A 17,693-nucleotide genomic window follows, 5' to 3' on the forward strand; every position below is an offset into this window, starting at 1 on the left:
GAGTAGATTAATTTTTTTAGAAACTTGGAAAGAACTATGAGTTAATGAAGAGTGAAATGAGTAGAATGAAAAGAATATTATATAAACCTACAGATTTGATATTTGAAGAATAACTTGTTAATGTTCAACTCCAGAGAATGAACTGAAAAATGGGAACACAAAAGTTATGAAATACACATATCTGTTTGCTGGATGATGCTTTCTGTGGTGTAGAGAAAAAAGGTAATTTTGAACTTGCTGCTTGATTTATATTGGTTTGAGGATTTCATAAACTGTATTAATTCCTACATCAGGACCCCAGATTAGGAAGGCCCCAATCAATTTCTACAATTACTGTGTATTTCTGTGTCTGGGTTCTGGGCCAGAGATACAATTCAGTCTGCCGCTTTTTGCATTTTCTTTGTCCTAGGGAACCCCAATTAATGCCTTTCCTTTTAACAGAATTTAGTTAATAAATGGAGGGCACCAGGATTCTTTTCTTGTGTATGTGAGCCCAAAGACATGGGGAGGAGAAGGGATAGTTTGATGGACCACCTCCTATTTCCCAATAGGAGATGTCTGGGAAAGTTCCTGAGAGGGGCTGAATAATGAGCTCCTGTTTATCTGCTAGATCTAGCTTCAGTATCTCTGGTCATTAAGCGAGCCATTGACCCATGTCATTTTATTGGTTATGATTATAATCAATAAACTGGTATTCTTACCAAAATTTCAGCCTCTTGAGATGATTTTATTTATTTTTTAAAGTATTTTTCCATTGTTAAATGATTTATGATTCTTTACCATTATCTCCCCCATCTCAGAGCTGACAAGCAATTCCACTGGTTTATACATGTGTTATCACACTTGAGATAATTTTTAATCATAACATTGGGAAAATTTTGTTTAGACGTTGGATAAAAAAATACAGAACATATACACTATGTCTTTTCTGTTTGTTTTTTTTAAACCCTTATCTTCTATTTTAGAATCATACTAAGTATTGATTCCAAGGAACAGGAATTAAGTGACTTGCCCAGGGTCACACAGATAGGGAGTATTTGAAACCAGCATCTTCAGTCTCTAGATCTGATTCTCCATCTACCAGGCCATCTAGCTGCCCTGCCCTTTCTGCTTAGTAATATATTCTATGACCAGGAACATTTTTCTTTATATCCATAATATAGTTCTGAAGTTTTCATGCCTTTCTCCATTTTATAAGTTTTGTTGTTGTTGTTGTAGAAGTTGTTGTTGTGAAGACTAATTCTTTAAAGAAAAATATAATTCTTTCTCCTCTGGACTGTGTGAGGGCAAAGAGGCTTTCACTACTGAGCTGTTTTGTGCTTAAGAAAAACTATAAACAAAAAATGTGGAACTACAGTATACTATTTAACCTCTAGTCTGATATTCAGGCATGGCATCTCTACACCTTTAAAGGGAAGCTTTTGAGAATGTATTGTGTGAAGACAAAGGGATTAAGTTTTAAAGCTTTCATTAGAAGCTCACTCTCCTAAAGGCAAGGCAATTTAAAAAAAAGACTGGATACTTCTTTTGGAATTTTCTTTGGTACAGAAACTTTTTGGTGTTAAAGGGAATTTACTGATTCATGAAAAGTATGAAAAAGTTTTTATAAAATTTCCTGATGCTTTTCAGAGGGTGTAAAATATTCTTTTAAAAATTCACAGATAGCACATCCATAATTGTGCATGGCAAATACCTTCTGTATTTAAGGAAATTTGCTTTTAAAAATAACTGCATCTGTGATTTCAGAGGGAATATTCTTCCCAACATGACTTCTAATCCTAAAGAATTCTTGTCCATGTTCTCCCACAGGTGTTTCTCACAAAAGTCTTTCTTGAGGTCTTTTTACATTACATGGGCCCCAAGTACAGCACTCAGGTTGCCTGTCAGTTCTCTTCCACTACTGGCTCACCTCCTCTTGCAATTGTATCTTTTATTCCACTTTAAAAATTGCTTATTTTTTCCTATCACATTAATTCTAAATTCCCTTCTCCAGTAAGTTATATCTGGTACCAAAGATTAAAAAAGAACGAGGAAGAAAGGTCAGACTAAAGGAAAATAAGCAATACATTAGCTGTTATATTGACCTCTCTACAGAAATTGTCACCATCAACTAGTCTCTCCTCTTGGATATTTTCTGAGTTTTCTTGACACTGTTCTCTCTTGATTTTCCTCCCTTGTGTGGCTGCTCTTCAGTCTGCTGAATCTTCAACCATGTCACATCTACTATGGGTACTCCTCAAGGCACTGTCCCCTGCTTCTCTCTATTCTTTCTCATTCTCCTACAAGCTTATTATGTTGTTGTTGCAATGTAAGTAATTTCCAGCTCCATCCATTCAGCTTTAGGTTCTTTCTGGAGTCCATATCACCAACTAGACATTATCGGTTTTCATCTGAATGTCTCATAAGTATTTAATTTAATTTATTTAAATTTACTCACAATTAATTTTGAATATTTTTCCAAAATGATTCATATTCTTTCTCTCCCCTCCTCTCCTCCTTCCCCACTTTCATAGCCAAAGAGCAATTCCACTGGGTTTTATATGTATCAAGACTCTTTGGCGCAGTAGGCAGCTCATCAGTCTTTGTAAGCTGAAGGTCCCAAGTCCCATCCTCAGAAGGAGGGTGTGATATATAGGGAGAGGATTCTGGAGACAAGAAGAGTCACTTGACTTGGGCTTGGCTCTGATGGGAATGATCATCCCCACTCAAGCTCAAGTAAGGCTTATTGTTAGTTTGAGATTAGTGAAGTTGGACTTTCCTTCAGGAAAGAACCATCACTCACAAGGTCAAACCTGGGATTTTCACCTTTGAGCTAACTAAATAGGGGTTCATCAAATCTTTCTAGGCTACAAGTTTGGGGGTTTCTAGATTCCACGTCGAAAAAGAATATTTATATTTGCTTTTTATTTTTGGTAGTGGTAAAGAGCTGAAAATTGTATTGGCTAAACATGTTAGGTTATATGAACGTGATGAAATACTACTAAACTGAAAGAAAAGATGAAAGAGATAATTTCAGAAAATCTTGGGAAGATTTCTATGAACTGATGCTAAGTGAGATAAAAGAAACAAGGAAAATAATTTATACAATAACATCAATATTGTTAAGACAAACAACTTTGACGGATTCAATAGAGTTTATGATGAAATTTGCCATTCTACTTCTATGGAATCAGATTGAAGCATATTTCCTTCTTTTTATTTCTTTCTTTCTTGGGAACATGTCTAATATTATCTGGTGTGACTATACCTATTTATAATTTTTTTTGACTTCTCAATGAGTGGGGAATGAAGAAGATTCAGAACTGAAAACAAAATTAAATTTTTTTAAAAAAGCATTTCTGTTCAATTCTAACAAATAACAACCAGGAAAAGTCTACAGCAAGCAAATGTTCCAGATAGGAAGAATATCCTCCAATATCATAGCTCTGATAGCCTCTGAAGCATGATGTTTACAAGGGGATAGTCTTTATTCACCTCATCAGAATTATGAAGCCAATCAAGAACTCCTTTTTCAGATAATGAATGTCTTACCAATTCTACCTCCAGATATGAAGGGACTTATTCTTGGAGGGCCAGCCCTGCTTAATTCCCACCAATATCCATCTATCCCAATTGTATAGAGCATCAAAACAGCTTTTCAACAAATGTTTCTCAGATAATTATCTCAAATTATGAAATTCAAACTTGATTCACAAATTATTAATTATCTCAGTGGCTCATAAGAAAGCCAACCAAGTCTCTAAAGAGGGGTTCTTAATATTTTTTGTGTCATGGACTCTTTTTGAAGCCTAAGGACCCCTCTTCAGAATAATGGTTTTTTTTTCTTTTTTTTTCTTTAAACATTTATTAATATTCATTTTTAACATGGTTACATGATTCATGCTCCTACTTTCCCCTTCACCCCTCTCACTCTCCCCACCCATGGCTGATGCACATTTCCACTGGTTTTAACATGTGTCCTTGATCAAGACCTATTTCCAAATTGTTGATAGTTGCATTGGTGTGGTAGTTTTGAGTCTACATCCCCAATCATGTCCACCCCAACCCATGCCTTCAAGCAGTTGTTTTTCTTATATGTTTCCTCTCCTGCAGTTCTTCCTCTGAATGTGGGTAGCATTCTTTACCATAAATCCCTCAGAATTGTCCTGGGTCATTGCATTGCTGCTGGTATAGAAGTCCATTGCATTCAATTTTACCACAGTATATCAGTCTCTGTGTACAATGTTTTTCTGGCTCTGCTCCTTTCACTCTGCATCAATTCCTGGAGGTCTTTCCAGTTCACCTGGAACTCCTCTAGTTTATTATTCCTTTTAGCACAATAGTATTCCATCACCAGCATATACCACAATTTATTCAGCCATTCCCCAATTGAAGGACATACCCTCCTTTTCCAGTTTTTTTGCCACCACAAAAAGCACAGCTATAAATATTTTTGTACAAGTCTGTTTATTTATGATCTCTTTGGGGTACAAACCCAACAATGGTATGGCTGAATCAAAGGGCAGGCATTCTTTTATAGCCCTTTGAGCATGATTTCAAATTGCCAGCCAGAATGGCTGGATCAGTTCACAACTCCACCAGCAATGCATCAATGTCCCAATTTTGCCACATCCCCTCCAGCATTCATTACTCTCCCCTTCTTTCATTTTAGCCAATCTGCTAGGTGTGAGGTGATACCTCAGAGTTGTTTTGATTTGCATTTCTCTAATTATTAGAGATTTAGAACACTTTCTCATGTGCTTTCAGAATAATGTTTTTAAATAACTGGAGAAAATGTTAATTTTCAGTTAGAGATTAGTGAAAATATTTAACTTTTAACTGAAGTTGAAACTTAAATGCTTTGGGTACAAAACGGGAAGCCAGGACTCAGTGGAAAAGACCCTGATGTTGGAAAAATTAAAGGGAAAAGAAGGGGACAGCAGAGGATGAAATGGATGGATAGTGTCATGGAAGCAAAGAACATAAGTCTGAACAGAATCTAGGAGATAGTGGGGGGGAGAGAAGGGCTAGGTGTGCTTATGTTTCCTAGGGTCAAGAAGAGTTGGACAGGATTCACAATAACAACAGGGATTGTGGGAAGGAGAATAAGGTTAAGAATCCCTGTTTCTTGTGGAAATATTTAGCCCGTATGTAGTGTGTTTCCATTCCAAAATACTCCTTAACCTTTTCCAATTCACATCCCCTAACAATTTGAATTTCTATAATGATAATTTCCACATCTCAATCCTAGGAAAAATAGAGGTTGAGGCTGAGATAATTTGTCTTCTCTTGCCATTGCCATCTGTCCTCCCAGCAAGCTATGAGCCAATAGTCAATCTCATCAGATCTTGTTGGTTACATAAAATGTCTTAGGCCAGGTGCACATTTCTCTTAAATGCACATTTAGGATCTAAAGATAATGAGTCAATAAGAGGGAAAAAATAAAACAAAAACAACCCAACAACTGTATTTGTAAAGGCATACAGCAGCAAATAATCTTTTCAATTCTAGTTTTCTTTCTAAAAATGTTTTACATTCTTCTTAATTATTGTTCTTAATTATTTTAAACTGAATTGTTAAATTGGAATTTGCATTCTTGGGTTTTCTTTCAATTATACTCTAAGCAGAACTTATCTTTTCCCCTAATCCCTCCCCCTTTCCTACCTTTCCTATTACTGAGGTCAACACTCCTAGTCATTCAGGCTCAAAGCCTAGGGGTCAACCTGGACTCCTCTCTCTGCATATTCAAGCTGTTGCTCAGGCTTCTCAATTTCACCTTTGCAGTATCTCTCAAATACATCTCTTTCTCTCCTGACACTGCCACTACTCCCCAATACATACTCTTTGATTTAGTGATGTTGGCCTTCTGGTTGTTCTACAAACAAGGTATTTCATCTCTGCTTCAAGCTCTCTCTCTGCCAGTCATCCATGCCTGGAACACTCTCTCTCTACTACAGCTACTGACCTTCCTAACTTCCTTTAAGTCTTTTTTTTTTTTCTTTTTTTTTTCTTCTTCTTCTTTTTTTTTTTTTTTCCTTTAAGTCTTAATGAAAATCCCATCTTCTACAGGAAGCCTTCCTCAATCCCCCTTAATTCCACTGCCTCCCACTGTGTCCCCTTGGCACACAGTAGGCACTTTATTTTTTTTTTTTAAATCTCTTTTATTTTTTAAGCTAGCTATTGGTGTCCATTTTTTTTTTAATTTTAAACCCTTAACTTCTGTGTATTGACTTGTAGGTGGAAGATTGGTAAGGGTAGGCAATGGGGGTCAAGTGACTTGCCCAGGGTCACACAGCTGGGAAGTGTCTGGGGATTTGAACCTAGGACCTCCTGTCTCTAGGCCTGGCTCTCAATCCACTGAGCTACCCAGCTGCCCCAAGGCACTTAATTTTTACTGAATAAGGTGATCTATGCATTCTTTCAATTGGAATTTAATTTTCTGTATTCAGAAGTCCTGGATGGTTCTATTATTTCTTTCATTATTGAGGTGTTTTTTGCTCTTCAGGAGCTGTGGTCGAGTTGGCTATAAAGACCTATGTAAACGTTTGCAGCCTAGAGTGGGGTCTTCATGTCACACAGGCTTTGAAGTCAGCCTGTATTAGATCATTGGGTTTACTAGTACGGTCTTGCTGCAATGTGGAAAGAAGTACTGAGGGAGGTTAGGGAGAGGTTTGGAATGAACTCAGGATCAATGAACATCAGTTCCTGTGTTCTGGGTTTTTTCTTAAAAAAACCTTTTGGATTTTAGATGTCTTAGACCATGAAAACAGGTGAAGGTGCTTTATCCTTGGTACATAATGTTGGTTTTGGAGAGATCTGAGAAGTAATAGGGCTGGAAGAAAATGTCTAGTCTGCTGTCTTGTTACTCACATCATTCAGAAGTTGTTACCAATTACTTCTTAAAGTATGGTGCTTATTCTTTTCCTGTTTTATAACCTCTCAAGAATCCCAATTAATTAAAGGCTTCTTGTTTAATTGTCCAAGAATGTTTTATTCCTATCTGCTAATTAAAAAAAAATTGTTACATTCTGGTCTGATTCTTCCACTTTATTTTCCTTATCAATTCATCTTCAATTTTATATATTTATACATATTCAATACTTGTACTACTCTGCTTTAATGATGTTTTAATTCTTTGATGTTACTTTGTATTTTAAATTCTTTTGCCTATTTTTTTGCTATATTATTGAGTTAAAAACATGTAAAACTGGTTCCCACTTCACATTAAAAAAAAAGTCAAAGGGAAGAAGACAACCTTTAGCAAAGCAGCTGTTTGCTTACATAGGGTTGGCCCTCTGTTTGCTGGTAAGCCTTCTTTACAAAGGGCCTAATGCTCTTTGACCTCCTTCCTACATTTTACATTCAAGGAGCAAAGTTTGAGTTTCCCTAAAATATGTGTGCTTCCTTGGAACCATACTTTTGTCTCAGTCCCTTCCTCTGTATTCAGGGCATCTCAAATCTCTTAACAATATTAGGGAGAGGAAACATAGAAGGATAAAGGAAAATAGGTTTTTAATTACTTTAATGCATTATATTATCATCTGTATCTTACAAAAGAAGCCTCATAATGGCTAGAGAGTAGGCTCCAAAGCGAGGAAGACCTGGGTTCGAAGTTTCATGTGTGAGGTTCCCTAGTCAAATCATTAAACTTTTCAACATTCTGGCCACTTTTTTCTGCACAGGTAGAGAATTGTCCTTACCTGAAAATGGTCATATCAGTTAACTCACAGAGCTAGTCCTTGTCTGGGATAACTCTTAGATCTTCTTGTCCAGCCCTAATCTCTTTATTGACTTTTAACTCCAAATGCCCATTAACCATCTCAAACTGGATGTTCCATAGATAACTTAGACTTAACATGTCTAAAACAGAATTCATTATCTTTCCCCAAAACTTTTCCTTCTAACTTTCCTATTACTGTCAAGAACACCACTCTCCTTCCAATCACCAAGGCTGGAAACCTACATACTCCCCTCAGTTCTTTACCTTTCTCTTACCCCTTATTTCCATTTGGTTGTCAAGTCCTGTTCCTTCTACCTTTCTAACATCCATCACATATACTTCCTTCTTTCTCTGACAATACAATCATCTAGGTGTAGATCCTCATTCCAAGTCTCATGCTTGGAATACTGCAACAGCCATAGGTTATTCTCCCTGTCCCAAGTGGCTCTCCATTCCAAGTAATCCTTTCATTGGCTATCAAACTGATCTTACTATATGGATCCATATTACTGTTCATCACCCCAAGCCCCAGCATCATTCAGTAAGCTCCAGGGGCAGGAACAAAAATTAAATCCTCTGTTTGGGTTTTGGTTGCTCTTTTATACCTTTCTATTCTTCCAAAACCTTATCCTCCCACCAAATACTCTGCAATCCAATGACACTCCAACTCCAACACTCCATCTCTCTTTTCTGAGCATTTTCACTGTTGTCCTCAATGCAGATGCCTGGAATCCTATCTCTACCTAGTTTCCTTCAAATATCAGCCGAGGTCCCACTTTCTGCATGAAGCCTTTCCAAGTCCTCCTTAATCCCAGAGTCTTCTAGGGGCACTTAGGTAGCACAGTGGATAGAGTGTCAGGCCTCAAGACAGAAGGACTTGGGTTCAAATCTGGCCTCAGACATGTTGTCCCCTCCATTGGACAGTGGGGGTTCTTAGATTATAATTAAGGAGATGCTTATTATTCTGCCATCTTATACAGCAATAGCCAATAGGAGGGAGGGGGGTGTAAATGACCTGAATAATCACTACTAAAAAGTGACTTAGGACATAGTTAAAATAAAGCCCACTTTAGAATATTCAAGAAAGAGCCTTGGCATTTTGGGTTTTAAGAATTAAAGCTGAAAATGGATTTAAAATTTTCTCAAATTTACTAATGATAACTGCTAATTTGGACTTGCCATTATCACAGTAACTGAGCCCTCTTCTGCATCAAGAGTCACAATCTTGTTTTATCACATGATTCTACTTGATGGGAATGATATCAAATAGAAAGTGTTTGACCTTTAAACACTCTATAAGCTTTCTGAAGGGGAGAGGTACAACTACCCAGAACGTAAATAGGTTTAAATTGACATTGACATTAACAATAGAGAGCCTGTTCCCTATTAATTTGTATATAAAATATGACTTGTTAGGTAGTCTAACAATGCATAAAGCACACACACTTGGTTAGTTGATGGGGCAGAAGAAAAGTATTACTGTGAGAACTATGATTCATGTTTGAAGCATTTGGAGTGGTATCTAACATCATTACTACTCCCAAATAGTTTTGAATAGCCTTGCTCTTTGTACATAATTCAGCTTTCAAAAGAAAAGGAAATGTAAATGAAAATGACCAATTCTAGCAACCAGATGATAAATACCCCAAGAATATCAAAAGTTAACCCAAACTGATGTACATTATAGGTGATCAAAAAATAATGGGTACTCTCATTTGAGGAATTATTTTTCCACATGCTTACCTGTAGTTCACATTGCTTTCTTTTATCTCTATTTCTCTCCATTTATTGATATTCCTTTTTCTTATTTGAGTCTCTTAATGATTGACTAGTCTAAAACTATCAAGCATCTAACAGCTGTTCACTGTGTTCACTGTTCACTGTGTGTTTAAATTTTATTTCATCCAATATAATGGCATGAGATAATGGTGAAATAATGAAAATGGCATTATCCTAGAAGTAAAAAAGCTTGTGTTCTAGGCCTGGCTCTGCCACTTTTAAAAAGATGTTTGTTGACTTTGGACAAATAATTTCACCTTTTTTGACCCTTAATTATCTCACCTATATAATTGAATATCACCTTCCATAAGGGAGAAGAGAGAACAAAAAGATCTCTTTCTTTTTTTTAAAATCCTTACCTTCTGTCTTAGAATCGATATTAAGTACTGATTCCAAGGCATAAAAATGATAAGGTCGAAGCAAAAGGGGCCTTGCCTGGGGTCACAGAGCAAAGAAGTGTCTGAGGTCAAATCTGAACCCAGACCCTCCCATCTCTAGTCCTGGCTCTCTAGTATAATGACATTTTGCAATGCAATATGAAAAGAAAAATGATTGACAGTTAGCTGTTTAGAACTTGGAATGAGCTGAGCTTGGCAGAGTCCAGCAGGTGAAAATACAGTTGATTGAAAAAGTATAAAAGAAGGATTTGAACTGAGAGAGATCTCAATTTTGAGATAGGGCTTGGGTAGGCCAAAGGTCAACTTGAGATACCAGCAACCAGGACTGATTACTTCCATAGTCTCAAATCCTGTGTTATCCTATACTGAACATTTCTGATTTAATTCACTCATCAAGAAGAAGCAACATCATTTACCATCAAATAACCTGATTATTTTTTTAAGGTTTAAGTATAATACTTGGTTTCCTTTTTGATAACTATACTTGAACAAATATAAAATATATGTTTATAATACTAATCTAAAACAATTAAAAAACATTTAATAAGCATTTATTGTGGGTAAGAGGGTGTTGGATGCTGAAGATATGAAGACAAAATGAAAAACAGCTCCTACCCTCAAAGATCAATTTTAGAACTAAAAGGAAACTTAGAAATCATTTAAGGCCAAACCCTTCATTTTAGAGATAAAGAAAATGAGGATTAGAGAGATTAAGCAGCTTGTCTAAAGCTACAGAGTTAGGAAATGCCAAAACAGATATTCAAACTCAGAGTATCTGACTCCAAAGTCAGAGATATTCATCACGACATCACCACTGAATGACAATTTGATCTCAGCTCTAGCAACTCATGAGTTGTTTGATAGATTTATGAACTATCTAAAAATATATTAAACCAAATTAGAGAAGGAATTTCATTTCATAACAGCACATGTTCTGAGACAGCATGGCAGCTTGAAGAGCAAGCCATAAAATCAGCCTTCCCTGTGTGACATTGGGCATGTCACTAAAGTTTTCAAATGCCCTGGTCCACTCTAAGACCATATTGAACTACTAAAGAGTTGTCACTCTGTATTGGTTGTCATCTTATAGGAACAATAAAATCATGGTCTAGGTAGTGATGTTGAACTTTTTAGAGATGGAGTGTCAGGCCCCTTCCCTCCACCTTCCCAACCCCCCCAGACTGAGTGCTGTGGCTTGCCCAACCTCCACCCCCATACCCCAGACAGGGGAGGAAGCACTCCCATTGGGCTGCTGGGTAAAGGGGTGGGTGATGAGAGGTGTTTGTAGAGAAGGGGAGGGGAGTAGGTTGGGCACCCTGCTCCTCTTCAGCTCTGTCACCTGTGAGCCACCCACATTACCTTCTATGCCCTCTATTATAGTTAATTAAAAGTTGTAGGGATTTCAGGGACACCCTTTGAGGTTAAAAAGCTACCACCTAGGATGGCTTCCCTGGACCCACTGAGTATGGAACATTCATTTTTATTAATGCCCAACTCCCCAATGAATGTTGTGGGGAGAGACTTGTTGTGTAAATTGTGGGCAACAATTGTGTGTATCCCGGTAGGTGATATATCTTTAGAGTTACCAGAGGAATCATTAGATTTATTCCCAGTATTGTTTTTAGAAAGCCCAGATACAGATACAGATACAGAAACAGATACAGATGCAGAAAAGACTCATATATATGGAATCCCTGCAGATATCCTTGAGGCATTAAGGGCAACATCATGAACAGATGTGGGGTTACTAAAATCAGCTGTGCCAGTAAAGATTACTAAGAGAGGACCACTTCTATCAAAATTCCACAGTACTCACTATTTAAAGAAGCCATTGAAGGAATAACTCCAGTGATAGAATCCCTCATAAGACAACAGATTATAGCACCTTGCAAATCTGAGTACACTACCTCAATATTGCCAGTAAAGAAGCCTAAATTAGATGCGACTGGGAAAGTTGTGTATTGTTTTGTACAAGATCTCGGAGCAATTAATCACTGCATAGTAAAAAGACATCCTGTTGTTCCAAGTCCTGCAATAATAATTTCAGCAATTCTCAGCCTTGCAAAATATTTCATGGTGGTAGATTTATGTTCTGCATTCTTTTCCACTCCTATTCATAAAGACTCTCAGAAAATATTTGAATTTATGTGGAAAGGCACATAATACACCTGATGTTGTCTTCCACAAAGGTACGTGGAAAGTCCAACATTGTTCTCCCAAATTTTAACAGAAGACCTTGCCAACATTCGCTTTAGGGAGAGCAGGCTTATCCGCTTTGTAGATGACCTGCTTTTAGTGTCTCCAACAGCAAAAGCTTGTTAAAGAGACAGTAAACACCTTCTGCTTGAGTTGTTTAAAAGGGGACACAAGATCTCAAAGTCCAAGGTTCAATAATGTCTACCTAGGGTGGAATATCCAGGATCTGTGTTATCAGAAGGGTCCAGATATATCTCACAGAAAAGAATTGTAGACATACAGAAACTAAGTGCCCTAAAGACAAAGAAACAGCTGAGAGCAATATTGAGAACCACAGGGTTCTACAGACAGTGGATACCAGGCTATGGGGAAATAACAAAATTGCTAACTAACTAAACTAACTAAACAAAAGACATTGTTACAGAACCACTTAAGATAACAACAGAACACTTGCAAGCAATCTCTAAATCAAAAGAAGCGAACCGTCAGCACCTGCTTTGGGAATTCTAGACTACAAAAAACCACTTGTCCTCGATGTCCATGAAAGGAGAGGTGTAGCTTCTGATGTGCTCACTCAGGCTTTAGGTTCATTCCAAAGACCTATTGCATACTACTCTGCACAACTTGATCCAATAACTGCAGGGTCCTGCCCTCTCCCCACTTCCAATGTCTTCGAGGTGTGGCTGCCACTGCCCTGTTAGGATGCCCTTTGATGATAATGTGTCCTCATTAAATGGAAGCATTGATGCTGAGACATAGAACCCAGGCTTTCTCAAATCAAAGCTAACAAGATATGAGATCAACTTGCTAGGAAATGACAATATTACACTGAAAAGATGCAACAACTTGAATCCTGCAACTTGATTGTCAGACTTGCTAACTCATGGGGAACCATTGCATGACTGTGAGAAAGTGGTTCAGCTAGTAGAAAGACATCAGGAACATCTCTCTAATACACCTTTAAACAACCCTGATCTAATTCTCTTTACTGATAGGTTATCCTTTATGAGGAAAAGCATAAGGTACACCAGTGCTGCTGTGGTAGCAGAATTTGAGACTCTGGTTTGCCTCACTACCTAGCAATTTAAGTGCCTAAGCTGCAGAACTCATTGCATTAAAACAAGCTTGTGTAATATCAAGAGATAGAGTTGCAATAATCTACAGAGACTTGAAATATGCATTTGGCATAAGCCATGCAGCAGAATTTTTCTGCTTATAGCGTGGATTTTTAACATTTTCTGGGAGAATAATAGCAAATGCAAAAATAATCACTGAACTTTTAGCAGCTGTAGTCCATTGCAAAACACATACTCTTAATGATGACTTTGTAGCAAGGGGAAACCATAGAGCAGATGTCACAGTGAAACTAGCTGCAGTAGAAGGTCCTGAAGTTATATTAAGCTCAACAAAGTGGGAAATCCTATTTTCCCCAAAACATTCTATAGTCAAATCTGCCAGGCAATACACAGGAAGGGTCATTTTGGCACCCAAGGCATAGTGGATACAGTAAAGAAAATGTGTGTAGCACCTGGTATTACCAACATTGCTTCAAAGATCTGTTCATCTTGTCAAGTTTGCCAACAGTATAACCAATATGTATTCAGGCAAAAAGCCTTTGTAGGATTGCCACTAGCATTTATACCTTTTGAACATTTACAAATAGGTTATATTAACATGCCAAAAACAAGAAATTACAAATATTGCTTAGTGATTGTAGATCAGCTGACAAGATGGTCAGAGGTTTTTCCATCCAATAAGAATACAGCCAACTTTGTAGCAAAAGTATTGTTAAAGGAAATCATACTATAAAGGTTAAATTTAGTGGTTGGACTTGAAAAAATGTGGTTGCCCAAGTTATTATATCTCAAGTCAGAAGTTTATTTATCAAATTAGAAGGGAAATAATAAATTTGAGAAATGTGAGAGAGGTTAGAGAAAATAACCATACTAGTCCTCAGCCAGGAGGACCAGTAGTAAGTAACTATGAGGTCTCCTCGAGATGGAAGCTAAACTCTTAGGAAACTAAAGAACAATGCACTAATTTAAAAAACGCACTAAACACACATTGCTATAATGAACAATGAACACTGATAAGAAAGACTTTTGCAAGAAGAAAGAAGACTAGGGGGCAGGTGGGTAGTTCAGTGGAATGAGAGCCAGGCCTAGAGATGAGAGGTCCTAGGTTTGAATCTGGCCTCAGACACTTCCTAGCTGTGTGACCCTGGGCAAGTCACTTGACCCCCATTGCCTACCCTTACCACTCTTCTGCCTTGGAGCCAATACACAGTATTGACTCCAAAATGGAAGGTAAGGGTTAAAAAAAGAAGAAGAAAGAAGACTGAAGATTGAAGACTGGATTTCTGAAGATATTACTTTGCATTTAAATGACAGATGGATCTGTATAAAACAGAGGCTTGTATGATAAGATATATGATAAGCATATAGAGTAGGGAAATTTTCTAGTTTAAAAGTGATTAGTAATATATAGAAGTAATTTATAACATAATTTGAAACACTAAATAATTCAGTAATTAGAATTCATAGTAATATAAATAAATAGATGCTAATCAAAATGTATTAGAAATATTAAAATAGGTATAAAAATTAAATTTAGGAGTAAATTCTTACCTCAAGGGAGAATTTTATATACTCCTACAAAGTAACATCACATTTATATCCTTATTAAAGGAAACTTTGAAAGTTTTCTACCCACTATATGGGGGATTTTATGTTTTCCTAACAGGTGACTTTAAGGGGATATGTAAATAGTGTGTAAATATTATGTATACTTGTATTTATGTATATTTATGTATAATAGGTTTCTTACGAAACTTTTTTTTGTTTTCATAGTCATTGTAAGTTGATTTTGAATTTTTTACCTTTAGTTTTTTAACCTGCAACAGAATAGCTAAAAGTTGGTTTGATTTTTTTCCTTCCATAGTATTTGTAAGGTACATTTTGAATTATTATTTTTAGGTAGGATTTTGTTTTCTGTAAGAGTATAAGTTACAGTGTGCTATTTTCTTATTGTGTTATTGCTAATGTTTGCATTTTGAATTTCTATAACTGTATTGTTTGATTTGCAATTTTGCAAAACTTTTTCCTTACTTTCTTTTTCTTTTCCCTGTAATTCTCTTTTTGTCCTTAGCATAGGTTTTAGAATAGTTTATTCTAGTTATAATGTATATAGTATAGTTTATATAGTTTTATATAGTATAGTTACAGTACTATAGTTTAAGGTATAGTTTTAATAATTACAGTATAAACTTAAGGTAACAGTTATATTTGGAGAATAAAATGCTTGTTTAGGTATAGAATAGAATAATTTGGGTTAGTAAGAGCCATTTGGGAAGACCATGTCTTCCAAAAGGATCTCAGGGGAAAATATAGTTAAGAGTTAATTAATTACTTGTACTAATTAGAGATTCTTGGTAATTAGGAACAGGTTTGTTGGCTAGAGAAAGAGGATTGAAGGGTTACCTTAAGAAGCCAGCTAGAATCTTCCTGGAGGTTCCTTAAAAGAATTCCTAAGAGTCTTAAGGGGTCTGTTGGAAAAAATGGAAACTCTTTGAGATCTGATACTCAAAGGGCAGATGTCTGGATATTTCCTCTGGAAAACCCTGAAAGAGTTGGTTATAGTTGGTTTGAAAGACACTTGGATATTTGGGAAAAATTTGTGGAAGAGACCATTGGTGAGGACTGACTGAGTTTTCTCTGTGTCACTACAGAGGGAAGTAGGCCCATAGCAGGGCCTGGAGAGAACTAGCTGCAGGAACCTGACAGTGGCTGGATTGATCTCTAGCTGGAAAAAAAAAAAGGAGACAGTGGATTTCTAATATTTTTAAGGAGATAATTAATAAGAATAGTTTGGTAAGATTAGATATTAAATATTTAGACAGTTAAAGAGTTTAAGTTCAAGCACGAAGAAGACTCTTGTGAGACATTTGGGTACTGAAATATAGTTTAGTATTTTTAGATTAGGGAATGTATCTCAATCCTATATTTATCCTTTTCTTTCCTTTCCCTGCTCCTTTCAGCAATATAATACATAGGTTTCTTGTTATAAGCTGTCATGAAGTGCCAGAGAGACAGAATAATTGCCACAACCGTGGGTATGAAGCATATACACTCGTCTAATGTAAAGGCAAACCATTTATAATAATCATAAATTTCAATCAATTGTTGTATTAAATTTGGTACCTTTACCAGCCCAAAATGGTATAATCCCTACATAAAAGACCAAGCCAGTAAGGAAAGACTGCCGAACACAAAAGTCATTCTTGCCAGATTCATTTTCTTTTGGTTTAGAAGATGGTAGGTTTTTTGTTTGACTGTGCTCACCAGATGTTATAGGGGATTTAGGAAGGATGTTATAAGGGACTTGCTAGGGAGGAAATATGGGAATTAGGTAGGATGTAATAGGGAGATGCAGGATATGATATGAGGCTGAAGCTAGGGGTAATAACTGGTAGGATCAGGGAATAAGACAAGGCAAGGGATCCAAGGCTGAAGATATTCAAGTGAATAGACTAGGTAGTAGGGAAGTTAAGGCAATATAGTGGATAAGGAAGGTTCAATGATGAAGGATGGCAGTTGAGGTGGTAGGAGAAATAAGGGAATGTCTGAGTTCAGGGAGTATAACACCGAGGTAACAAGGATTGCCAGGGAGAGGATGAACTAATCTAAACAGGCAAACAGCAGCAGGGCATACACACTAGGACTTAGACTAAAGACAAACACTGAAGGGAAATAGACTGATTGAAATTAACTACAGGGTTTAGTTAATATCACAGGAAGGGACTTGTTTTGAAGTTACACCTCCTTCAAGATGGATACCCCGGCTTCCTTCAAACCCAGAGTATGTTGATTCTATTCTTCTTCTTCCCTTTCTTACTAATTAACTAATGAAGTAACCAACAGGTCTGTTTTAAACACAAAGGGGTTTATTGTCTTCTCAGGTTAGATTGTCAGGGTAAAAGGATCAAGGAAGCCCTAACAGTTGCTTAGAGAAACCTCGGGGGGGGGGGGGGGGGGGGAAGGGAAGCAGGAATGGAGTCTCAGAAAGGACCCTGCCTTTACTCAGCTCTCAAGGTGATTTTGAAATCAAAAGGGATTAGGATGATGGCTACAAAACCTCTCTAGATAAATTACTGCAAGGCTAGAGCTAAACTCTCACAGATTTGAACTAATTCTCTGATTCACTTTCCTTATTCACTCCTATCAGACATTTAGGTAAGGGAAATTAAGGTAGGAAATGAGGTAGGGTATGGAGATTCAAAGGTTTTATCTAAATTAACAAATCTCAAAAAAATACTCCAAAGCTAGGCTAGGTTTTTAATCTCAAGAAGGGGAAGAAGGAGCTCAGCTGTACCCTGGTTCTCTCCACAAGTTCCCAGGTCCAACTGAAACTTTTTCCCAAGATTCTAAACTCCTAAATGACATAAGAACTCAGCCAAAGCCTGCAAAACTGTTATGCCCCCCACCCCCCTCTATGTACTACACTAGCCAGTTTCCATCTACCAAACTTTCAACTAGGCCCTAACTGCTGTAATGGAATCTCATCCAATACCAGCTGATGGGCAACTGTCTACTCAAGATCAGTAATAACTGGCCCAATCAATA

The 17,693-nt window shown here is 37.0% G+C and overlaps 1 protein-coding gene across 1 annotated transcript in view; it reads right to left on the reverse strand.

Moving 5' to 3' along the window:
* DOP1B (DOP1 leucine zipper like protein B) overlaps positions 1 to 17,693 on the reverse strand; it is a 136,964-nt gene that overhangs the window by 78,354 nt on the left and 40,917 nt on the right. The window contains exon 13 of the mRNA XM_044670271.1: positions 2,793 to 2,812. Within this exon, the coding sequence (XP_044526206.1) occupies positions 2,793 to 2,812 (20 nt within the window). The remainder of the gene's footprint in view (positions 1 to 2,792; positions 2,813 to 17,693) is intronic.

This window comes from Gracilinanus agilis, chromosome 3 (assembly GCF_016433145.1).
Source record: "Gracilinanus agilis isolate LMUSP501 chromosome 3, AgileGrace, whole genome shotgun sequence".
In the NCBI taxonomy this organism is placed as follows: domain Eukaryota; kingdom Metazoa; phylum Chordata; class Mammalia; order Didelphimorphia; family Didelphidae; genus Gracilinanus; species Gracilinanus agilis.